At 34.4% G+C, this 26,005-nt stretch overlaps 1 protein-coding gene across 2 annotated transcripts in view; it reads right to left on the reverse strand.

The window, feature by feature from the left end:
• The window catches only part of LOC143222593 (latrophilin Cirl-like), a 91,474-nt gene that overhangs the window by 37,183 nt on the left and 28,286 nt on the right, over nucleotides 1-26,005 (reverse strand). The window contains exons 3-4 of one of the 2 annotated variants that reach the window (XM_076449291.1): nucleotides 886-1,078; nucleotides 237-343 (exon numbers count right to left, since the gene is read on the reverse strand). In XM_076449291.1, coding sequence (XP_076305406.1) covers nucleotides 237-343; nucleotides 886-1,078 — 300 coding nt within the window. The remainder of the gene's footprint in view (nucleotides 1-236; nucleotides 344-885; nucleotides 1,079-26,005) is intronic. The other variant, XM_076449300.1, reaches the window with a different exon arrangement.

Genomic DNA, 26,005 nt, shown 5'->3' on the forward strand with positions numbered 1-26,005 from the left:
ATATTCAGATAATATAATATTAATGCATCGTCGCAATCTTCAAATACCTAAAACACTAAAAAGAAGCACAATATTTTTCTTCAAAGATACTGACGAACAGTAATTATATTTGAGGTGTAATTTTTGTCAATGTAACTGCTTGCAAAAACAAAGTTGTTTGCTCTTTTTTCTTTGATATAAAAATAACAAAAATATTTAAAAACTGATAGAAATAAAAGAGAGTAAATAAAACCAACCTAGCATGCACTGGTATTGCACTTCTAAATACTTATAAGTTCCCGGACAAGGATCACCGAACGTATTACTTGTGACATTGACTATACATCTGGGAACAACATTACATCTAAAAGAAGAATCAATAATTAGATGTCATGTTCCAATTGACTTAAAAAATTAAAACAAACTACGTTAATACGAATAAAACAAATAAACATGTTTAAATAAATATTCAAAGTAAAAAAGTTTGGTGTATGAAATAAAATATTAACGTATAAAAAAGTATTAGTAATAACATGGGTATATGAATTATATAATAACTTAGATATTCTTTTGGTAATAAAGTGTTGCAGGAGAAACATATCAAGTAACAGTTAAAAAAAAGTCCATGAATAATTTGTAAAAACAAAATTCGAAATAAACACCATAAACTTCTGGAGTTAGCAAAAAGCGTGCATAAAGCGTGTTATAAATATTAAGCTGTCGTGTAAGAACAAGCAACTCATGCAAAAATGTGTCTAATATATAAGCTGTTACCGTACGTGTGAGCTGTGTTAATCACTATCAATCTAAAGTGTGTTTTGTTTTGTTTTTTACAAAAAATGGCGTAATTGCTAATTACTTAGGTAACAAAAAAGTTCATATAAGCCTAGATTTAAAATGCCTTACCTCTCATGAATCACGAAGTACGATTTCTCTGATGCACATTTCACGCTCCAGTTTAAAATGCCTTGCTCGTTACAGATGCTTATACTAAATCGACCGTAATTGGCACGTAGTAACTGAATTAATTGGCCATTCTCACATGAAATTTTCAAGTTGTTTCCTTCGCAAGCATATGCTGTATGATAACGTGGTCTTTCTGAAACAGGAATATTTTTTACATGAATTTCTCTTTTTTATTTCATGAAAGCGTGGTATGAGTTATTAAAAACGGTCATATATTGTACCATAAAGGGGTGACATGTAAATTACATAACAGAATAACAACATGACATTCCAAAATCTCATGCTGTTTACAGATACAAAATATATATTTCCGCACTGTTTTCACCGCATACCACGACTAATGATGAAATTGCCGTTCATTGTATTTGCGTGCGAGTCTCACGGTACGGTGTTGAATAAGGTTTCTACCAGGCAATTTAATCCAGGATCCAACAAAATGGTTCATTCCTTTTTGAAACAGTGCACCATAGGCATAACGCAACATTACTTCTTGTGTGTTGTCTGAGTGGGTTGGATTGTATAGCTAAGGCCATCAAGAAGAAATTGTCCGAAACTTTATGTTTAGTTAATGTAAGCTGTAGTAGTTTAAAATTAATTGTTTTCACTGCAACTTAAGTGTCTTGGTGATACACACACCTTCATTTACTGTATACGTTTGTCCGCGTGTTTAAGGGTGAACGCAGCGATTAAGTTACAAATGAACAAATCATTTCGCTGACGTGATTTTCATTCAAGGTAAAATGCACGATTCATTGATAAGGTAGAGCTTACAGTTCAAGACAATTGAGCTAACTTGGTTTAATCGTGGAGGTTACCGTTCTGGGCAACTAATTACGTAAAGACTTGGTAATGCTGCAAAGTCCTTGGAAAACTAAATATGGTAAGGAACCTGTGGCTACATATGTGCGCGGGTTGGAGTTCTTTACCGACAAAACATTTTCATTAAGATATAAGTAGAAATCTCTACTCAGCATATAATTATTAATAGCATAAGGGTATTTCTTTTCAACCCGATGAATAACATTATGTAAACCTAAATCACTCTCTGATGTTTATTGGACAGACAAATACATACATGATTGAAATACGGCATAAAACCCTACAGCTTGATTTACATTAATTACTTAATATAAATGTTACTACGACCATTAAGATTGCTATATGTATTTAAATTTAACTACGGGATTATTTTAGAAAGATAACTCAGAAATCCAAAAATGGGTCAAATGGTACATTTTTGGCTCATTATTACTTTGAAGTAGCTCCAACTTTTTAACTTTCGACAAAATGATAAAGAGAAGTTGGTGAAAAAATGTATTGATTAATCATAAAATATAAAGCTAATACAGTTTACTAACGTAATATCTGAAAAAATATTTTAATTTTTTTTAAATTAAACAGAAAAGTACAATGACTAAATTCAAACTAACGTACGTTTTTGTTAATATTTATTTTTGTAAGAGGCATATGAGATTTTTCGATTATTCGTAAAAAAGCTACACAAGGGCTATCTGTACTGTGTTCCTCACTGATATCGAAATCTGGATCGCTAACGTTATAAGCTTTCAGACTTAACGCTGAGCTACTGAGAGGTTCCATAATTTTGAGCTGACAGATTATAGGGAAAGCAGATAGTCCACTATGTAACACAAATTTTGTTCCTGGATAGTATGAGTTATTTCTTAATTGCTTATGTTGTAAAAGTACAGAAAATGGCCATTATTCTCTTCAAACTTTGCTTTTGTGAACTGTAAAATGGGCAAATTTTTGCATTTTCATTTACATAAGGTATGAATAAAACAACATATGAATCAGGATTTAGATGTACTTATACTAAAGTTATACAAAAGTGAGTAGTTTTTTGAGATTTGCGACTATAATGTAAATCACTTTCACGTATCAGCCCCCAAATATAGTCTTCCATTATGTTTTAGTTATACGCTCCTTGGTAGCGGCGTTCGAAGTCCAGTATATCTTGGTGAAAGCGCTTGCCTTGCACCTCTAGGTATGCTCCTATGTTCTCCTTGAATTTATTAAGATGAGCGTTAAGGATATGGACTTTCAGGAACATAATGCAGCCCAGTTCCACATACGTTTTGGCCTTGTGATTACCCAAGAAGCCCCGAACCACTACGACAAAGCTGCTTCAAGCTTTTATTCTTTCCTACCGAGCTTCTTGAGAAATTCTGTGCACTACAGGATTTTCTTTATTTGTGGTCCAGCGAAGACACCAGCTTTGACCTTTGCCTCAGACAGCTTAGGGAAGAAGTCCCGAAGGTTCTTGAAGGTTCTAGACACCTTATCAAGAGCTCTGACAAATTGTTTCATAAGACCCAATTTTATGTGCAATGGTGGGAACAACACCTTTTGGAGGTCCACTAGTGGCTCACACTTGCCATTATCCCTCCCCACAGAGAACTCGGTCCGTTGTGGCCAGTATTTTTTTTTGTAGTGCGCTGCTGTGTCCCTTCTGTCCAAAGGCAAAGATAACAGGGAAACTTCGTAAAGCCTCCTTGGAGACCCATCAGGAATGACATCATTTTGGAGTCTCTGATAACCTCCCAGCTGTACTCATCATACTTCAAGGCTTCTAGCAAGGTCTTGATACACTTGTATTCCTTTTTGAGGTGCACCGAATGAGCCAGGGGAAGAGACGAATACTTATTACCGTTATGGAGAAGCACAGCTTTGAGGCTTCTGGATGAGCTATCAATGAAGAGACGCCACTCGTTCGGGTAACAGGCAATTCCAGTTGCCTCGCACAGACTGGATACATTATGGAAGAAGCAGAGTCCATCTTGAGGAGTGAAGAAGTTTTAAAAATGTCGGTGACTCTTCCTCTGACTTGAGACTTGCACACTTTCATCTAATAAATTCCATTCCTTGAGCCTAGATATTGAAAGCTCGGCATTCAACTTTGTTAGATCAAGATCTCTGATCTTGAGGTCTTTTTGGTTGGTATAATATGGGTTTCTCTCACCAGCTGCACCTCTGAAATTGTAATCTGGACCGTCAATGTCTACCTCCTCTTCTGATTTGCTGCTTTCTTCTGAGGATGATTGCTTTCTCTCTGGCAGAGTGGTAACAGGAAGCTCAAGGCAGTGTGGCACTGAGGCGATGGATGATGGAAGGTCCGGATACACGATAGCAGATACATTCTTGCCAGCCCGACGTTCGTAAGTGTCCACCATGCAGAAGTAGCAATTGCTTGAGTGGTCAGTAGGTTCACGCCAAATTCTTGGAATAGCGAACTTCATGGCTCTCTTTTCCCCTCTGTACCACGCTGCTAAAAAGCAAAATAAAATTGTTATTATGAAAAACAAATGTGTTTCATCCACAACTAATGTGTAAGAGGTTCATGCAAAACGCTTTCTCTGTGATATTTTTCTATAATATTGGAAATAAAAAATAATTTAAAGGATATTTAAAGTTTAAAAGGTCTAAAAAGGTTTAAAAGATCAAGCAAGCAAAAATTGGCCTTCTTACCTTCTAGAGATTTTTTACAGTGCTCGCAGATAAAATTAGGTGTCCAGGGTTTGTCTTGATCCCTGACAGGCATACAGAAATACACCTTGTAGACTTCACACATTTTAGCAGATACTGTCACAGAGTACTTTCTCGCTCTTGTCTTGCTAAATTGGCTACATACATTGCAGAATGCTTATGGAGAATGCTTGCAGCTTCTTGATGCCATCTCTGATAAAATCAGATAGGTCTGTGTGTTCACTTAGGCAGCTAGAACTAAACTGAAGTGAAGAGTAGTGAGCCCCTGTATATATATTACTAGGGAAATTTCTAGAAAATTCTAAAAGGTTCTTGAAAATTCTCATAAGTTCTACAACATTCTGGAAGATTCTTGTAATTTTTTCAACATTCTGGAAGATTCTTGTAATTTCTACAACATTCTTGAAAGTTCGATAAATTTCTCTATCAGTTACTCAGCACTGAATTTACCTGGAATGTTATGGAAAATGAGTAAATTTCATTACCCAGGTCACAAAAGTAAAATTTGAAGAAAAAACAGATCTTTTCCATTTACTTTAGGCATAAGCAATTGGAAAATAACACTTTCTGCCCAGGAACAAAGAAAAGTAAATATTTTGTCACATAGTGTATTCAACAACATATACTGCCAACTTCACGACTAATCTAACATAGTGGTGTTATCTAACTGTTATTCGTTTAACCCACACACAGTTCAAAATTGAAGAGTAATTTTTATTACGGTTATAACACCAAAACCATGGACCTTTGGACATACCATTGAGCACGATATATACTACACTTCTTTTGACCCATCAAAAACACAAATAAGGTAAGGTGTAGGTTCAAATGTGCTTAGCTAAATTAGTCTAAAACGAAAGATAACAAAGATCTAAAACTAAACATCTCTGTGCATTCTTTGATCATTTAGCGATTCAATTCATTAAGAAAAGCTCCCCGCTAGTACAGCGGTAAGTCTACGGATTTCGAACGTTAAAATCAGGGGTTCGCTTCCCGTTGGTGGACGCGGCAGATAGTCACACACACTTTAGGAAAGATATATAAAATGTTTTTTTGGTTTTAAAATTTCGCGCAAAGCTACACGAAGCTGTCCGTCATTTAGCAATGTAAGACAAAAAGAAAGTCAGCTATTCATCACCACCCATTGTCAATTTTGAGCTATTCTTTTACCAACGAATTGTAGGAAAGATTGTAATATTATAACGTGACTGGAGGAGCAAATATGCCCGGTGATGGAGATTTTAACCCGTATACTGCGAGTCGATAGCCCTAATCACCAACCATCCCAGTCATTACTTGTAAAAAGCCTACATAATAATTGTTGCTTGTTCTTTTATCAACGAATAGTGGGATGAAGTGTTATCTTATAACGCCCCTACGGCTGATAGGGCGTATATATATTTGGTGGTTGACATAAAATGTAATTACAAAAAAATGTAGTTATGAGATTATAATAAAGTGTTGCTGGTGGTGGTTTTTAGTGCAAAGTTTTACAGTGAACTGTTTGTTTGTTTGTCCTGAATTTCGCGCAAAGCTACTCGAGGGCTATTTGCGCTAGCCTTTCCTAATTTAGCAGTGTAAGACTACAGGGAAGGCAATTAGTCATCACCACCCACTGCCAACTCTTGGGCTACTCTATTACCAACGAATAGTGGGATTGACCGTCACACTATAACGCCCCACGGCTGAAAGGACGGAGATGGTTGGTGTGACGAGGATTCGAATTCGCGACCCTCGGATTACAAGTCGAGTGCCGACAGTGAAATATTTGCACTCATCGAAAGTGAGGAATCAAGCCGAGATTTTAGCATTGTAGAGCCACATACTTATTGCTCACCAATAAGATTGGAGAAGATTAAAATAAAACTTTTAAAAGATATAATAATTTATTATTGTTGTTGCTGTTTTGAATTAAGCACAAAGCTACATAATGGGCTATCTGTGCTCTGCCCATTATGCCCGGTTTTTAGCGTTGTAAGTCCACAGACATACCGCTGAGCCACTGGGGGGAAATAATTTACGAAACTATTGCAACTGAATAAAGTGTTTATTTACATAATTAGATAATTAATAAACATATATAAACGAGGTATTTCGGCCGAGTTCCCTGCTGGTACAGCGGTAAGTCTACGGTTTTATAACGCTAAAATCAGGGGTTCGATTCGCCTCGGTGGGCTTAGCAGATAGCCCGCTGTAGCTTTGCTATAAGAAAACACACACATACTCTGTGTTTCGACCGAGTCCAGTTGGTAAATATGTATTTTTTGTCATTTAGTTTCTTTTGAAATTCGATTAAATTTGAACAATCAACAATTTTAAATTGTTATTTAAGATGCTTCCTCAGTAGCAGCCCTTCATTCGTATAGCGGTATGTCTGACCAATTAACAACAATTCAGAGTCAGCAAGAAACCCTTGACTTCACAGTCCAGGAAAATTTATGTATTAACCCCACTCACTGCTTTTCTGAAACATTCTGCAATTTATCTTTCCAAGGATATGACGTTAGAAACGCATGCAAAATGTAGCCTTATTCTTTATTAATAGCAGCAAGATAGTAATATAATGTCGTGTGCATTACATAATAAATCTGTACCCGACATTCGTATTGTTAAGAATTTGGGTCATTGCACTAGCTACGTTTAAACTAGAGAATTTTATGCGAGAGCCGTCACGTTGTTCGACCTTAAGGTCCCATAATCTATTACAAGACTGAAAGAAATGTAAAGTGACGCGAGAATATACAAAAGTCACGTTTTTCTATTTAGGGTAAGCCCATACTTGCTTTGCCCCAATATACAGCTCAGTTAGCTACGAGACTACACAGTTCACGAAGGTTTTTTTTATTGTTCTCCATTAGGTGTGTTAAATTCATATATATACATATATGTATAACGAAAACATCCCTAGGTTTTGTGGCACAGTATTAAAAAATTACGAATTGTTACTAAGTCACGTGAAAATTCATTCACTTAACACAGTTATACCTACATACATACATAGAACTTTACAGTGTAAGTATGAGGTCAGCAAGTTAATTGTGTGACATACTCAGGTATATAAAAACATAAACAGATTTTAAATCAACTGTTTGAAACAATATGAATTTACCTAATGAATAATAAGTAAAAATGTATTAAATTATTTTATAAACAAAACAATGAAAACTACAGTATATTAACTATACCTTCATAGACACGCCTTCTGCTGTTGCTTTCTCGTGAATTATTGAATTTGAGAAATGTTTGGAAATTATCGAGAAATTAAGAAATAGTGAACCCTAAATAAGTATAATTTAATCACGGAGTACCATCTGAGTGTACATAGTTGACAATGTTATTTATCTTGAAATTAGGAAAATGAAAATAAAATATAAAAACAAGTCTTGCAGACACTATTCACTCATAAGAAGGTAATTAGCATTCGATGGGCTTACTCGTAATTTAGTGTAGCCATTAGTGTCTGAAGGCCTCGCCCTTATTATAATAAACCTGTCTGCACTTCTCTCTAAATCATGAGGGTAAATAAAAAGGTAAACCTACAAGAACAGTTCCAAGCTAAATACACTTCATTCGGATGTGAATTTCTTATTGTTTTTAATTCTAAAGCTTTTTTGACGAATGGTTATTCGTTAGTTCTGATTCTAACTGCCAGAAATATTTTAATTATTTGACGTAATAACATTCTACAGTTAGAATTAGAACTGAGCAGTAACATACAAGGCAACTATTAAACGTAGAACCATTTTTAATGCCTCACTCCTATTCCCCTTAAAAAAAATTACATGATCTATCATCGATTCCAGGATGAATTAACGTGGGTTTTTTAATTAAAGTATAGCAACGTACACAAAACTATGTACACAGAATACTAAAAATATAAGAAACACGCCCACAACATGTGTTTAAGACAACCCTTTACAATCCTGTATGGACTTTTTGCATGTTACTTTTGTATTATCAATTTTTTTTTTCCATTCAATGAGACAATTCTTAGGCAGATATTACTGAGGTGTAATTTTTTTATAAAACTTCTATCGTTTAAGAAGCGTTTCTATATACGATCCGGTATAAAACCCACCTTTATTAACTACATGTGTTTTCATTTCCCTTGAGGTAAACTTTAAAATTCATCACCATGTCTATGAGTATCTGTTAATATCATTGCTGAGTGTTTCGACGACTTATTCGATACAAATTATGTATTACTTTGTGACTGACACTCTCTCACAGTAACTAAGTAATCAAAACAGACACTGTAACTTATGGAAACTAAAGCTTAATAATTATTTCTGTTCCTTGAATCCAGCCAGCTCCAACGGTTCTCATACTTCTTTCTTGAATATTTAGTATATTGCGTGTTCTATAAAATCCCACAAGCTAAGATATTTACATATATAAAATATTACTTAAGCTGTTAATAGTATAGCTATGACACATATCAAAATAATGATACACAGCAGTAATATTGGGTTATCCAGAAATAAATGTCAGAATTCTCAGGATGACATTTAGAAGCTGAATACTGAGTAACTTATCGTTGGTTGGTTGGTTTAATTCAATGTTTTTCGCCTACAAGGTGTCTTAATTGTTTGCTATTTCAACTCTACTCAGAGTAAGTTTCGCAATTTCCAAGGTAGGATGGACAAGAAGAACTTCTGTCTGATTTTACTCTAAGACTTCAAACTTGGACGAAAAGCTACCAAAACTGCACGGAACATCAACCAGGCATTCAGCCATGGGTCTGTTACTGAACATACAGTTCAGCGTTAGTTCCAAAGTTTTCGACATGGAAATGAAAGTCTTGAAGACCACGAAGGTCGTGAATGAAGACATCCTTAGATGAAAACATATTAATGGAAGCAGTTGAGACAGATTTTCGTACAACAGTTTTATGTGAGTTTGCAAAATAGTTAGGCACAAACAAATGAAGCATTGCCAACCAGCTGGGTGCGATTGGAAAGACGAAAAAGCTGACTAAAGATCAACAAAATCGGCGTTATGAGACCTGTCAAGTATGACGCTCCAAAAATTGAACGAATTGGGAATTACGGTTTTCATGCCCTAGAGATTTTCGTTTTTTCAAGCATTTTGACAACTTTTTTAGCAACAAACGCTTTCAAAACCACACAGCAGCAGAAGAAGCTTTCAGGGGTTCATTGACCATAAAAACTTTGATTTCTAAAGCAGGGGCATGAACAGCATCGTTACTTGTTGGCAAAAGTGTGTTGAAACAAATTGAGCTTACTTAGATTAAAGCATATTTTGCAACACTGGTTTATACTTTTCCAAACTTTGAAGTTCAAAAACGACATTTATTTCTGGACAACCTAATATATTGCATACGTCCTGATCCTACAATCAAATCTTGGTGTTTCGATTGTTGTTAAACCAATAAAAAATAAATAAACTACAGTATTGGAAATGATTAATGGAAACATGCAAGCGATACTCATACAGTGGTTGGTTAACTGACAAATAAATAATCAAACTGTAAATTATCAACACCTGATTTGTTCTTTCATACAGTTAATGTTCCACACGATAAAGAGTTTTCATTTAATTTGCCTATTATGGTTTTCCTTTCTCACTTCTTCCACAATTACACCTTATTCTGTATATTACAAGATCAAATGATAGTTTTACCTGTACGAAATTCAAAAACTGGAAAACATGAATTAAATCACAAACATGTTTCTTGCTTATGGAAACTTAACAGTCCATTATTCGAACTACAACATAAAAATGTGTAAAAACGTTCAAGTAAAGTTAATTTATATGTTCATAAAAGATTTAATAAATAAATATTTTCTCATAGTGACTATAAAGAACGTTCGCACCAACTGCATGTTATCATAAATGATTTATTTTTTTCACGTTCTTCAATTATCAGCTTCTATTCGAAGTAGATTGTATTGCATTCACGGTACCTATAGACGATGATAAACCTAAATAGATTCATTAATTATGTAATAACGAAATGTTCGCGACCTTAAAGGTCTGCAGTAAATAAAATATTTCATGACTGTAGTACCTTGTGCAGTTAAATTAATGAAATGTTAAATTTTGTTACACATTTGTACATTATAGTAAAACAATTCCAGCGCTTTACCATGTCGTTACAATTCATGTCGCCTCATCCTGCCATGCTCAGTCTGACAATCGTGCATTTTAATAATAACCTTTCAACGTGGTTTCCATTTCAAAAGGCTTCGTCGTAACGCTGTCACGTCCAAAGCACACCACTTTTTCATAGTGACTTTCCATAATTCATCTAGTGTGCGACGACTACGGATCTTCAGTGCTATTGCACAAAAATTCTTAGGCGCTGCATTTGGCAATAAAACTGGTATGTTTTCTTAGCTGCTTGAGGTGTGCTACAGTTGAATAGTATGTATGATCAGTGACATTACCTAGGTGAAATGATGTAATATGGCCTCATTTTTTAAACTGAAGTTCTTCTTCGTTAGGTTGCTTGCTGTTGCTTAGGGCGTGTGGACGTCTTTTGTTACTGACATTTGTGTTTCTGAGTTTTCAGCTGATACAGGATGCTGCATTTTGCTTTCCACGACTAGGATACGACTTGTTGGAGGTATCTTTCAAAATAGTCCTGATATCCTAATTTAACCTACATTCCTTTGTTTTCCAATACCACCATTTTGGAAATCGTAAACGGCCGACCTGAATACATGTTTTTGATGTCAATGTACGAATATTTTATGTCGAAACGAGTGTTCTGTATCGTTCCAAAAACACTTTCAATTTTTCGGGGCATCAAATTATTTATAAGACGCCAAACAGTGTCAAATGTAGTTATGATAATACCATTCCACTGTGACTTTATATAAGCTATGTTTGTGGTGTGACCTTTTAATTACACAATAAACATCATATTAATGTAACGCACTTAACATTATGTATTTAATTACGCCGATTTTAGCTGAATATAATTTGATACTTAAGTACAAGGTTGACTTGGAGACGCAATAGTAATAAAAACTTATTACCAACAGAGCTGACTATCATTGAATAAGTCCTAAAATCAACAAAGTTCCATCATTACTGACTCCGCAGGCTCACCACGCAAAAAATTAGGGTTTCGATTCTCGTGAGTTCAGAGCACCGACTGCCAAATATGTAATAAATACAATCAAACTAAATTATACAATAACTAAATGATGCATAATTTCCAGTTATATTAATATTATCTCATGATAGATACAATGACAGAAAAAGCAAGTTGTCCTAAACATTTACGCAATGTTAGTAACACAACCTGGGCCCGGCATGGCCTACCGTGTTAAGGCGTGCGACTCCTAATCTGAGGGTCGGGGGTTCGCATCCCCGTTGCGCCAAACATGCTCGTCCTTTCAGCCGTGGGGGCGTTATAATGTAATGGTCAATCCCACTATTCGTTGCTAAAAAGTAGCCTAAGAGTTGGCGGTGGGTGGTGATGACTAGCTCCCTTCCCTCTAGTCTTACACTGTTAAATTAGGGACGGCTAGCACAGCTGGTCCTCGAGTAGCTTTGTGCAAAATTAAAAAACAAACAAACAGTAACACAACCAGGAAATACAGTTACAATGATATTTTATTTTAAGACCAACCATTCTTGAAACGTACTTATGATTAATTTTCAATACCTACAGAAATTACGCATATTCACTGTGACTTTCGTATTCCATGGAATAGGCCTACTGCAACTTTGTACAATTTTTCACTCAAATCTCACAAGCAGTATTACAAACTAGCAGAGATTCGCAAAACATTTGCTGTCAAATTAGTATCTTTACTACAACAGTATTTTTTAAACACAAGATTTGTTGAATAATAGAAATAAAATGTAATCGTAGACAGAGAATTATGCAAATCCACGTGCATTTAGGCCGTACTTTACAAAACCTTAACTAATTTTAGTCCTAAGTTCGATAAAGACATACACTTACCATGTATGTGGTTTGTTTTTGAATTTCGCGCAAAGCTTCACGAGTGCTACCTGCGCCAGCCGTCCCTGATTTTGCAATGTAAGACTAGAGGGAAGGCAGCTAGTCATCACCACCCACCGCCAACTCTTGGGCTACTCTTTTGCCAAAGAATAGTGGGATTGACCGTAACAATATAACGCCCCCACGGCTGAAAGGCGTGCATGCTTGAACTCGCGATCCTCAGATTACGAGTCGAGCGCCCTAACCACCTGACCTTGCCGGGCCGTTCAAATTATAGAACAAAATGTGAATGGGCTAAACGAAAGCCAAACGCATTGTGAAGTTGTATAATATAATAAACCAACAAAAACTGCAATGTTGTCCCTCTATTCCGACCTTGTTTCTTTACTTTTTGATGTTTCCATTCATGCTTCCTGATTTTTATATTTAAACATTTGTTTACACCACTTTTCTCATAACTTTAACTTTATGATATTAACTCCCGAGAGTGTTGTAGGCTTATCCCTCTCGTAGTTCTTTGAACTAACTCTCGACATTTCCTGTTTTCTGCTAATATCATTGGTTCACTTATTCAGCATTACTGTTTCTAACATTATCTCTGTTCTTGCAGTAATGATGAGGCAAAGACTTTTCAAAGTTATCAACGTAAGATTTGTGTTTTGTAAAGATATATTTTAAAAATAGCACTGTTTGAAGTACAACCTTAGATGCCAACAGGTCACACTTAATTTAAAAACAATGTAAAGTTAAATTATACAACTTATCACTCGTATTTTTTATTCCAGAGTACTCGAGCAAAACCATTTCAGACTTGGGCAGTGATAGTGTTTGCCCCCTTGATAGAACTACTTTTTCCAACACAAAATCCTCGAGTCAAATTATTGAACTGAAGCACTGCGTTCAAAGGTTAAATCTAGAGAATATATATAGTGTACGTTTTTATTTAACTTATAGGACTGCAGGATGATCATGTAGACCTTGCATATAAGAAATCGAGCTTGTGGTACGAGAGCATGTTGCCACTTGGCAACTCACAGATTATGCTCGTGATCATAGAATATTGTATTAGTGTATTATTAGCTTCTTAGTACTGTTGAAATATGGTTATTTTCATCACTTGTAATTATCAAGGTTATAAATAAAACTAAGAAAAACTCCTTTTGCCAAGGTAGCGTGATTCAGTAATGTGCATTTAGGTTTGCATAAGGTGTAATAGGAGGATGCTGTGCCTTTCCGATAATGTTAATCAGTCAATCAGAGCGTGAGATTGACTAATTACGGTTTTATGAAATTTTTGTTTTCACTCTACTGACTTTTTCAAGTACTTTAACGGTTTGTTACTCTGCATTTGGTTTGTTTACTACTCAACAGTGTGTGTAAGTAATTATAAAGTTTTGATTACGTGTCATTTGCACTAAAATAGTAGAGCCGAAAATGAATATATGCGTATTTTCTTTACATAAACAGAGATTTCCTTCTTCTGATTTATGTTATAGCATTTGTATTTTGTATTTACGGTGAAGCTGATAAGACTAGCTACTGGTGTCTCTAATGTTCAGCTACTGGCTAGAGGGAAAATTGACAGTCAACAGTACTCTGTCGCTCATTATTCACGCTAAGGAATTGACTGTCTTTCTCGTAATCACCCTCAGTTTATAGTGTAGTATCACGTGGATTCGAATCCTACTCTCTAATTCCATGATTCAGAGTTCTAGCATAAAGCCGGTATGTGTCTGATTCTTTTGATGTCATTCATCTAACATTTATTACTTATTTACTACTTCACTGACTGAATCCAGACAAACGGTTTAATTGTATTTGTAGCTAACGTACTAACCCAGGTTTCAGTAGAATTTAATAAAACTTAACCTTATACACTAGCTAACTTCTAAATCAAACAATTTCAAATATAACTTACAGCAATATATATGATTAAAAGTTAACAAAGTAAAATAAGAAATACGGTTGAGATTAATGAAATAATAACATTGAGTGTTTTTTATCCGTGCTGTATTAGTTCATGAAATACTTATTTTTTACTATTTTTTAGACTGAACTCAATAAACAGTGGAGACTATAATGGACGCTTAAGTCCAAAATGATTTTACAAAATGCAAAATGATTAATGTATAGTGTTTGATTCACTGTAGGACATTTTTTACATTTTGCACAGTTTATTCTGTTTGATTTGTTTTCGCAGAGTACACACCACGAGTTTTTGTTAGCCTTTCCTAATTAAACAACTCCACTAATTAACATTAGACAACTGGCTATTCCAACCAAATAATGGAAATTCACCGTCATTCTTATAACTCGTTAACCTGAAACGTGAAAGGTGAGTTGTTACAGTAAAGAGACACGAACCACACACATCGGCTCACTAACCATTAAATCAACACCCTGCCTACCTTATTCTGTGATATTAAAATGCTCTTTCTGAATTACGAACTTCTACACTTCTAACTCACAATTTTTTACGGAATGTTTAATTCTAAAAATATGAAAAACACAAAGCTGGTTTTTATTGGAAATCAATAAGAAAACAGTAACTTTAATGTGCTCCAGAACGAAAAAAACATGTGCTTCAAAAATTAGCATCGTATTTATATAAATGTGTATTACTAACTAATCACTAATTCTTGTCGTGTGTATTTTAATAACATCAAACTCATAAGTAAGCTTACTGATAGAAAAAACAACAATTAAGTAGACTGTTAAAATGAAAACATTTACCCTTTTCCAATGATAAGTTACTAGTTTTATGTTTTATAATATATTATTTTAAAATGTATTGTTTTAATATTTCAAGTTATTTGCACAATTAACCTCAAAAAGTAACAAATGCGCAATGTATTTTGTTTAGATTTAAGTTGCGCCTTTATTCACGTGAGAGCTAATTGTTAGTAGTTTTTATGTAACAAGGTATTGTATGTAGAACACTGATATAAGTACAGTAAATTTCAGAGACATTTCTTATGTTAAAATTGTAATAAGCGGTGAAAACCTGCCATGCAACATTCAACGAGTTCTCGCATTCGCTAGGGCTGTCGTCTTTTATACAGGTAGATAACCAAGTAATGTTCAGTAGCAATGTAATCTACATAGTCTGTAAAGCCGATACATAAAACTTCAGGTATGACAAGTTTGTCATTTGACTAACGCCACTCTCAAGAAAGTTACGATTTAATTATTTATTCTTTATATTAAAAAAATAATACAAGAATACGATACAAGAATGAATCACAAACACAAAGGCCAGTGGCAAAAACCATTCGCATGTCTAAGGCATAATCATGAAGGATCTCCGTCTAGAAACAAGTCTAACAGGATATAGGTTCACCGAGATAAAGCTTCCAGCCGTTCCTCCAATTCAACCGTCGCGAACCTGAAGCAACTAGTTATACAAAATATCTTACATGAAAACATACAAGTAAAGTTGCCTATGAATTTCTGTTGAAATGGGGCAGAGAACTGTCGTCCGCATATACTATTGGGATATGAAAAGAATGTTCTTTTCCAATGGAAACTAATTTGCAAGACTATTGACAATAGGACGGTCTTGGGATAGAGCATGACTGCACATGTTAATATTGTCTATAACCTCGTGGTGTGCCTCCAAAGTCGTTATAACATAACGTATTTTTTCCCTTGTATCATTATTAACTTTCTAATTCTGCAAAGAATTATAAAATTAAAAATTTTCCTTGTCTTTGAATTTTGCGTAAAGCTACACGAGGGCTATCTGTGCTAGCCGTCCCTAATTTAGCAGTGTAAGACTAGAGGGAAGGCAGCTAGTATTCACCAGACATCGCCAACTCTTGAGCTACTTTTTTTCTAACGAATAGTGGAATTGGCCGACACATTATAACTCTCCCACGGCTGAAATGTCGAGCATGTTTGGTGCGACAGAGATTCGAAACCGCAACCCTTAGATTGTGAGTCGAAGCGCTTTAACCCACCTGTCAAGATGTTCGTTATCTGTGCATTTTTAAGAAGCTTTACTAAAGAAACTGACAAACGATAATTATTGGCCCCAACATTTCAAACTATTGGCCAAAACAGATCGATTTAGTTTTTTTAATCATGCATTATTTACGAAGGAGAAATAAGTGCTCTTAGTATTTTGTGAATATTTATGGATACAATGTTGCCTTTCGTTTACTTTATTCTTGAAGAGGGTCAGTGGTAAATTTATAGAATTGCAACGCAAAAATCTCATATGGACAATGCGCAGATACCCAGTTACGTAGCTTTTCGAACACACAATAGTTAACCGTAATAAGTTCATTTGAAGCTTTTAAATTTTATTTTTCAGAGTTGGATCATTGTTTGTTTGTTGTTGGTTTTGCTCTTTTTTCTGTAAATAAATTTATTCAAGAAGAATTGTTTTTTTATTTTTCTTCAAATACATTACAAGGCAACTTACATAAATGCAATTGTAAAACGAAGATAATTCTTTGTTAGTAATAAGAGTTCTCAATATAAAAAAATGTCTCAAACCCTTAACTTTCCAAGAAAGAAAACAAATCTGAATCAAACTGCAACGTATTTGATAAAATACAAATAAAAAAGATGCATTTGGCGCAGCATGTTAGCTGAAAAACGCAGGTTCGAATCCCTGTCCCACCAAATATGTTCACGCTTTCAGCCATTGGAGCATTGTAATGTAGCTATCAATGTTCGATGGAAAAAATTATCCTCTTGGTGATGACTGGTTTGCCTTATTTCTAGTCTTTCACTGCTAGATTATGGCCGGCCAGCGCATGTTTCCTTAAGTAGATTTGTTAGAAATTCAAAAAAACAATGTACATTAACGTGTAATTTTAAAGGCAATCTTTGGACTATTTATGTACTTTATTTATGGTTTCAATGTCCCTAATAACGTACAAGTCAACCGAAACAATTAGGCACAAATCCTATCAACATCAGATTTAATCCTACAAGTTACTTTCGGAGTTTCCTGTGCATTCTACACAGACAAATAAGTACTTTTACCAGTTGTTTTGGTTCAGTTCTTTACACTGAAACTTTTAACAAGCGAAACACAACGTTAGTGTAGTGGACTATATGAACAGCCACTGGTAATAAACGAGTCAGTAATTTCAGGCTTAAATCGTTCCTTCGACTTACATCAGCTTGGCATGGCCAGATGGTTAAGGCACTCGACTCGTATTCAGAGGGTCGCGGGTTCGAATTCTTCTCACACCAAGCATGCTCGCCCTTTCAGCTGTGGGGGCGTTATAATGTGCGGTCATCCCACTATTTGTTGGTAAAAGAGAGCCCAAGAGTTGGTGGTGGGTGGTAATAACTGACTGCCTTCCCTCTAGTCTTACACTGCTAAATTAAGGATGACTAGCTCAGATAGTTCTCGTGTAGCTTTGCACAAAATTAAAAAAAAAACAACAAATAAACAATCAACCAGCATTTTCTATAGGAAGAAATGATGTATTTCAGAAAATATTGCTTAGCCAGAAAAAAAATTGTAATATTTCAAAAAAGTTAAATGTCTGAAGAATTCTTGTGAAAAAGTAAGTATATTTTTTCTGTGCTTCCAAAAAATTAATAAAGATTATCTCGGATATATATTATTTCAAGTTCGAATCAGATAGTTCATTGTTTTGGACAAACTCAGAGATCAAGTATTTTAGATTCCAAAATATTATCAAAAACATGTGCTTAAATACTTACATTAAAACATGTTCAAATTAAAGCTACTAGATTTAAAACTCTCCATCCAACAGTTACACATTTAAGTAAATCTGTGTGTATGTATTGTAGCAAAATGCTTGCCAAATGGTACAAATTTGATCTGCTAAACCACCAAAATAGACAATTGAAATGAAAATGGTTTCCCGTTAGTACAGTGGTGAGTCTACGGATTTACAACACCAAAATCAGGGGCTCAATTACCCTCGGTGGACACAGCAAATAGCCCAAAGTGGCTTTGCTATAAGAAAACACATATACATACATAAAATGAAAATGAATATATTAATAACCCTTTGGACATAACATCCAATCCAAAAATATAAGAAACAAAAGTAAATTAAACAGAGAAAGATACTATTAAACCTGATCACTTTTATAAATAAAGAATCAACACACACACACAATAAATTATCATTATATCAAAAGGTTAACCCACTCATCCTCGTTACAATACACAAATATATAAAAACTCTGCTCTGCTAAAGGTATAATAAAATTCCCCTGGTGAGACAACTGTAAGTTTAAAGACTTACAACTTTTAAATCCGAGGTTCCGGTAGGAACAAGAGATAGTTCAATATGGCTTTACTTTTAAAAATAAAGAAGCAAACTGAAAAAAAAATGAAATGTTAAATTTCACTGTTCAACAACACAAGAAAAGTTCAACAGTTGGCAGTATGTGCTGTTCTACCAAACCTTCCACTCGTCTGTCATTTCAAAATTTGGAATATCTAGTGCTAATAGCTCTTGTATGGCTTTGTGCAAACATCTGAAAGAAATATATTCTTCAAAAAAAGAAACGCAAAAGGGATATTTTTGTTATTTTAAAGAGAAATATATGTAATAACGTTACAAGCTCAGAGTATGTGATGTTACACGTGTTAAGGCACTGATTGTCAGACCAAAACGACAATAAAAGTTGTGCACTTTGAAAACGGAGGAAAACATCGGATTTTTCGCCAAAACGCATTCGTGTCCAATAAATTTGTTTGAGAGATCTGCATGTTCTGCAAGTGCAACATGTGCAAAATCCCTATAAAAGTGACGGGTTCTCGGTTTCCATAGCTCAGTATTAAGCCACCGACACGCAATACAGTTACGCCAAGACTGACTGAAGCACAACGCAACAACGCCATTGGTCGCTTGGAAGCAGGCGAATCTCGATCAGATGTTGCCAGAGCTGTGAATGTTCACCCAAGCACTATGACAACATGACAACGCCCGTCCTCACACAGCCCGACTCACCACTGTCTTCTTGAGACACCACAACATCAACGTTCTTCCCTGGCCCTCCAGATCACCAGATTTAAACCCCATCGAACATCTTTGGGACGAGTTGGACCGACGTCTGCGACGGCGACAACCTCAACCGCAGACTCTACCTCAGCTTGCAACAGCTTTGCAGGCTGTGGACAGCCATTCCACAGGATGTGATTCATAATCTCATCGCTTCCATGGGCAGGAGATGCCAAGCAGTTATTGATGCTCACGGGGGGCATACTCGTTATTGACGTTGAGTGACATTAAACTTCACCTAGTGAGCGTGGACTTCGCCTTTGCAGACTTTGGATGTTCAGCAGTGAATGTGCAAAGTTTCACACATGTCATACAGAACTACCCGGAATAAACTTGTTAACAATATGTCTCAAATTTTGCCTTTTGCGTTTCTTTTTTTGAAGAGTATAGTTCATTTTATGATATTGGTTTTATTGGTAAAAGAAGTTTGATAGGTAGAAGTGGAAATCAATTGCATAAACTGATCTGTGAATGTTAAACCTTATTAGAAGGATAATGTGTCGTTTCGGTTGTTTTACTTACGAAGGACATTGAGTTGTTCAAGAGAATTCAAAAAAGAGCTATGATATATGATACGCTGGATATCTTAACTTATTTTCTCGTTTGAAAAAAAGAGGTAAAAGATGAGCTAATTGAAGTATTCAAAATCAATACAAAAACTGTTAAGGTTGATACGTCAGAATGTATCTTGCTGAATTCCAAGGGCAGTAAAACATAAGTTTTTGTTGTTTTTTTAACTTAAATAGTCAGATCCACATCTAGTTACTAAATTGTGTTTGTCTAATAAAGTTATAAATTATAAAAATTTTGTGTTTTGTTGGACAACTAAACAGAAATATTATATTCAACATTGCAACAAAAAGGCTAAATTTAGCGATCAATTTTCTGTTTATTAAGGGAGGTTGGGAGTTAGATGATGAGGCAATCAAGGCCAATGTAACTACCTAGGATCAGAATCCCAAGAAATATTTAATTCTGTTTTGACACACTGTCTCACTCATGTGACGTACACTGAAGAAAAAGCAATAATTTTAGTTAGCGTACGGAAATTAAATAGTCAATAATTCACTCTTAGAGACAAATCTAAAGATACAAAATAATTTTAAGTTAATTTTTTCTTAAATTCATGTTCATTATTTTATTAAAATTACAAACACTTTCTCAACTCCAAGGAATGAAAAATGTAGGTTATCTTGAAGGATAAGTGTTTAATATCGCCATTTAAATAATTCACGTTGCAAATTAATATGTAAACAGCAAGAAAAACATCACGGCTGACAGTTCATCGTTCCAGTTATATATTGAATTAACACAAGGAACTAAATACCAAATAATTTTTTGAAGTGGGTGATTACGAAAAGGTCATAATTGTATGAATCTGTACTGGATGCTTTGTTTAAGAATAGGAGAAAAAAACAAGAAGAATACCGACTTCAGTCGACGAACTTTTAAACTAGGTAGACCTAAAACACGTAGAAAATAACTATTCCTGGTGCATAGTTAATGGTGGTTAGATAGCCTTTGTGAAAACAAAACAAAACCAGTTACAGTAAGTTCATTGACACAAAAGGTGCCTCATTTGTTTGAGAGAAAAAAAAAAGTATATGGTTCCAGTACTGTAAGGAATGAACACACACTTCGAATACAAATTTTCAAGCTTACCAAAATGTTCGATGAGACTGATGTAAGCTGTGTAGTACACGAAACGTTTCTTGACGTAACAGCTTATAAACTCAGACAAACAATCGAGTTAAAGTGGAAATTTTCAGCTGATGGCTAAGTGTGACTACCTTCACAAACGTATAAGCTTAGAACTAATGATTAACATGGGGTGCTCGTGAAATTCCCTACCTAGAGAAAGGTCGTCAAAAGACATGAGATTTTGATTGCCTTATCTAGAGACAAATCGTGATGTTGCTACAGTGGTTTACCCAAAGCCAACTTTGCCACAAGTAATGGAGCTATTACGTTCGCTGCGTGTTTCACACAGCAGGGCCACCTTGACGAAAAAATAGCACGTCCATGCAAATCCGACCATTTTCTCGATTTTAATACCAATTGACGAAAGCATGTACCCCTCTAGTATTGTTTCACATTTTAACAATAGCTATTGGTTTCCCATACAAATAAATTTGTTTGCTCTGTTAAATGTTATGGCGGTAAACGTAAAGCTTGTTCAATCCCTCAGTGACATGAGAAAATAAAAATTCAATTAAAACCAGAAATTATATTTGGTCGGATAAACAGGTTACAAGAGAGACTAACCAAGAAACGGTATGTTATATTGCAACATTATAAACCACGAAATGTTCAAGTTCTCAGATTCAGTCAACTTTCAAAAAATGCTTGTAAAAACTAGGTAGTCAATAATTTAGGTTTCGAAGAGAATATTATTTAGTTATAGTCAATAGTATCTTTAACAATAATCTATAAATAACTTAAATTCGTAAAGTCGAAATAATTTTATTCAAGGATTTATTCCCTACTTCCTTATATGGTTTCTGAGATGGTATACACAATCCTTTTTAAATAACACGAAATATTATTATTTATTAAATACTCTCCATAATAAAGGTATACATAGCATCATTTCTTTACTTAAAAATAAACAAATCTCAATTGAATATCAATGCATTCGAATATTTTACACTAGACACTTTTCAATTTGTCGTGAAGAATTCGACATGAAAATAAAATATATGTGTTTTACATCTAGACACTAAGTTTTCATTTCATTATTCAATATAGTACCAGTTATTTAAACTCTCTCTTTAAAAAACTTCCTGGAGTTCTAATACCTTTCTTGACAAATACCGAAGAGGTTAACTGAAACGAAACCTTCGATTTTAGTTTATTCTCCGAGCTTTCGATATAAGAATTACGTTAAACAAATAAGAAAAGCAAAAAAAACTACCCGGATTATCAAACCTGTTTTACAAGATGTCGGACTTTTAAAGCCTTGTAATTTTATACAAGTCAATGATCTACAATGGTATGACTTAAACTTTATTCAAACTATACAATAAATTGAATAATTTAATAAGGTTATTAATGTTTACACAACAAAGAACTTTCCTACGTGTTGTGAATTCAAGTAGTTTTTTTAGTCATTTTAACTCTTGGATGTGGCATCACAATGGTAAGTTCTGGCCTCAATAATTTATAGATTTAATAGGAAAACAGGATTCATTGATCATTTTGTTTCCACTTTTTCGAAACAACTTTATAAATACTCATAGCAATTTGAATATGAGTAGCATTTGCGTAAGTATGAAAAATATTACTACAGTTTAAAGAGCCTACAGCTCACGTGGTTTCTGTTTTAACAACAGACTAGGTTTTAGATAACCAGTTTTGAGAAGCGGCAAATAAATGAAATCTTTCTGAAATATTCTTGTTTGTTCGGTTTTCCATTTTCTCGCAAATCTACTTGAGATATATTTGCTCTATTGGTTTATAATTTGGAAACTGTAGTTTAGAGCCGTGTGCGCAATTTGTAAGGCGCAATCTCCAACAGGAGCGCGGGAACATACGACGATAGCAGAGGATATAAATTATATCTAAAAATATAAATTTAAAAATGTAAACAATGTAAAAATACCATATAAATATTATTACTTTCAAGTAATATGATAACACCAATCAACATGGGAAAATGATGTAGGGGGCTAACAAAATGCATGTTTAGAAAGGAAAAAGGGCGCGCATTCAAATTCTGTACTCAAATGGTCTAAAGGTATTGACCAATACTGATTATATTGTTTCTGAAACATAGTTTCTTTAAGCATAAATAAGTGTACCATACCTGTCGCGAGGATCTAGCCCCAAATTTAAAGATTGAAACCACTGCGTTACCATAGTTTACTACTGAAAGGAAGAGTAACAAGTTATTTATGTTTCCTATATCCTAACCTCAAACGTGATTAAGTTAAAGTAACATAACCAGCTCTGGGGTGCAACGTCTTATTTTTTTTAACAGGTCTTATCTTGCGCTGACAGACTGACAACTAGTTTAATGTGTTGATAAGATTTGATTTTGAGTTGAACACACACAACAAAAAATAAACGATTTAAATTACACATTTAAAATGTATTACTTTCATCAAATGAAGAGATGCTACTATAAACCAATAGGCATAAAAAAACATGTGTTTGCTACATGTATTAATTTGAACGTGTAAAAAACGCAGTGTAACACAAAAGAAAAAGTGTTACCATCTCGTCCACGTTGTAACCATGTATATAGTGAGAAAGAATATCGTTTCTATTCTTTGCCGCAAATATCAATATCGAGATAACGTTCTACACTTTTTAAGAGCCCGTGAGTGAAAGCAAAGAGAATATATTATCATATTACAAACACACTGTGCCTGCTATACCCAGTACCATAGAGGCCTTTGGCCACATACCAGGCACTATAGATATAATCAGTTTCCATAAAACCAAATATTAGGATGTTAAGTACATTAATCAAACAAATTGATTATAATTATTTTCAATTTTATTTTTAAATCATAGAAAAATCAGGTTTATAAATAAGAATTAATAACAAACCATTATTTTTAACACTTTCTATTGTGTCCTACTAATTCAGAATTATAAAGTAAATCCTTTAAACTGGCTAAAGTGATAAATGAACATATGAGAAAAGTAACTCACCTTCAGACTCAGTCAAGTTGAATGAAAAATTACACCTTACTGCGCAAGGCATGGCAAGGTGGTAAAGGCGTTCGAATCGTAATCTGAAGGTTACGGGTTTGCATCCCCATCGCGCCAAACATACTCGCCCTTTCAGCCGTGGGTGCGTTATAAAGTGATGGTCAATCCTACTATTCCTTGGTAAAAGAGCTGGCGGAGGGTAAGTGGTAACTAGCTTCCTTCCCTATAGTTTTGAATTGCTAAATTAGGGCGGCTAGCTCAGATTGCCCTCATGTAGCTTTGCGCGAAATTCAAACAAACACCTTACTGAAGTTGTATACATATTTATGTAAGGGTAGACCAAACTGTATAACTACTAAATAGTAGATCCCCTTCCAAAATGGATTGTAAGTAATTCGCATAGTTGCTTTTGCTTTTGTGCATTAGTGTTTCGAAACGTTTGTATTTGCATTTGTATCCATGTATTTTATTTTGTCACTAACATGCAGTTAAATGTATCATTTTAGATTATACCTATAAAAAGTGTTGTATTTTTATTATTATCATTAAATTTACTTCGTTATTTCTGTATGAAACAATATAAGGAGTAACAAGTGCCATTACTCTCCTAGTTTTCATAGTTATAATAAATTTCTACTATACCATAAAGTTTTAAGTGGTTTTATACTAGACACACAGTCTAGTGTGATCTATTAACACTATAGCAATGACTAGTAGTGTACTTACATAATGTTTGATTACCTAACATTGAAAGTCTTTGAAAATGATCTAGAAGTTGCAAGGTTTTTATCATAATGCTACATGATGGGATATCTGCGTCATATTTCAGTGTCAGAACCCTTCAGACTTACAGACTACGAATACCGGAATGTTTAAAAAAGGATATACTGCTGCAGACTGTAATCTAATGCTTAGATTGTATGTTAATTTAGATGAAAGTTTTGTTTCGTTTGAATTTTTTTTTCTGTTAAGAAATTATACTTATCGTCTGTAAATATTAGAGAAAATTAAAATATGTTGTTATGTCCTTCCTGTAAATTAAATAATCCTGTAAAAATAAGCAAAATAAAAGCTCCAATTTTCATTATTATTTGTAAATAAGGCTGTAAAACAATCGCGAAGACAGGAAGAATTTCACAAGTAATTATTCCCGGTGAAAATTTATACGTGCGAAAAAGTATATACAAGTGATTGATAGTTACATAATGATATTTAAACTCCCCGATGGCCACGTGAAACGGAATTGAAGTTTCCCTCAGTTTTTTGTTAAAAATATCCTGTATTATGTACAAATTTTAGAGGGTGTGGCATACAATAGTTCATGCCCCCTCCTGGTGAGGAAAATTAGTTTTGGTTTGAATGCTGTAACCTAACACCAGAACACTCTCTTCTTAGAAACAGCTGATTCTTGACAGAGTGCTCTTTCAGAAGCAGTGAATGTATAAGGCTTCACAACGGGCGATATGAAAGTGAATGCATTAGTAAAATCTTTTGTTAGCCTTTATATAAAGTTATACATTCCAAAATATATGAATAATCAATATGAATTTGATCAAATAAATCTATCTACATAAATGAGAACTATAAATATATGTCGAGTTACGAGTATAGCTAATGGAATATAATTTTCAGCTATATAACTCCCTGTACTAAAAATGCCTTGTTTCACTACTTTGGTAATCATCTCGTTGTTAATGATATCTTAGTTCGTAATGATCCTGGTAAACATTTTCCTTCATAAATGAAAACTTATATATCCAAAATTTAAAGAATTCTGAACAGTGTAAGTTTGATGGGATATTGGTCAATATCAAAACGAACTATTATGTCAAAATTAAAATGTCAGCCTTTTAATATCAACATCTTACAGATATATGCACCAACAAGCTCTTACAATGATAAGAAAGTGGAAACGTATTGTGATGAACTGAATGAAGTTATAGAATATGTA

Source organism: Tachypleus tridentatus, chromosome 1 (assembly GCF_004210375.1).
Source record: "Tachypleus tridentatus isolate NWPU-2018 chromosome 1, ASM421037v1, whole genome shotgun sequence".
NCBI lineage: Eukaryota > Metazoa > Arthropoda > Merostomata > Xiphosura > Limulidae > Tachypleus > Tachypleus tridentatus.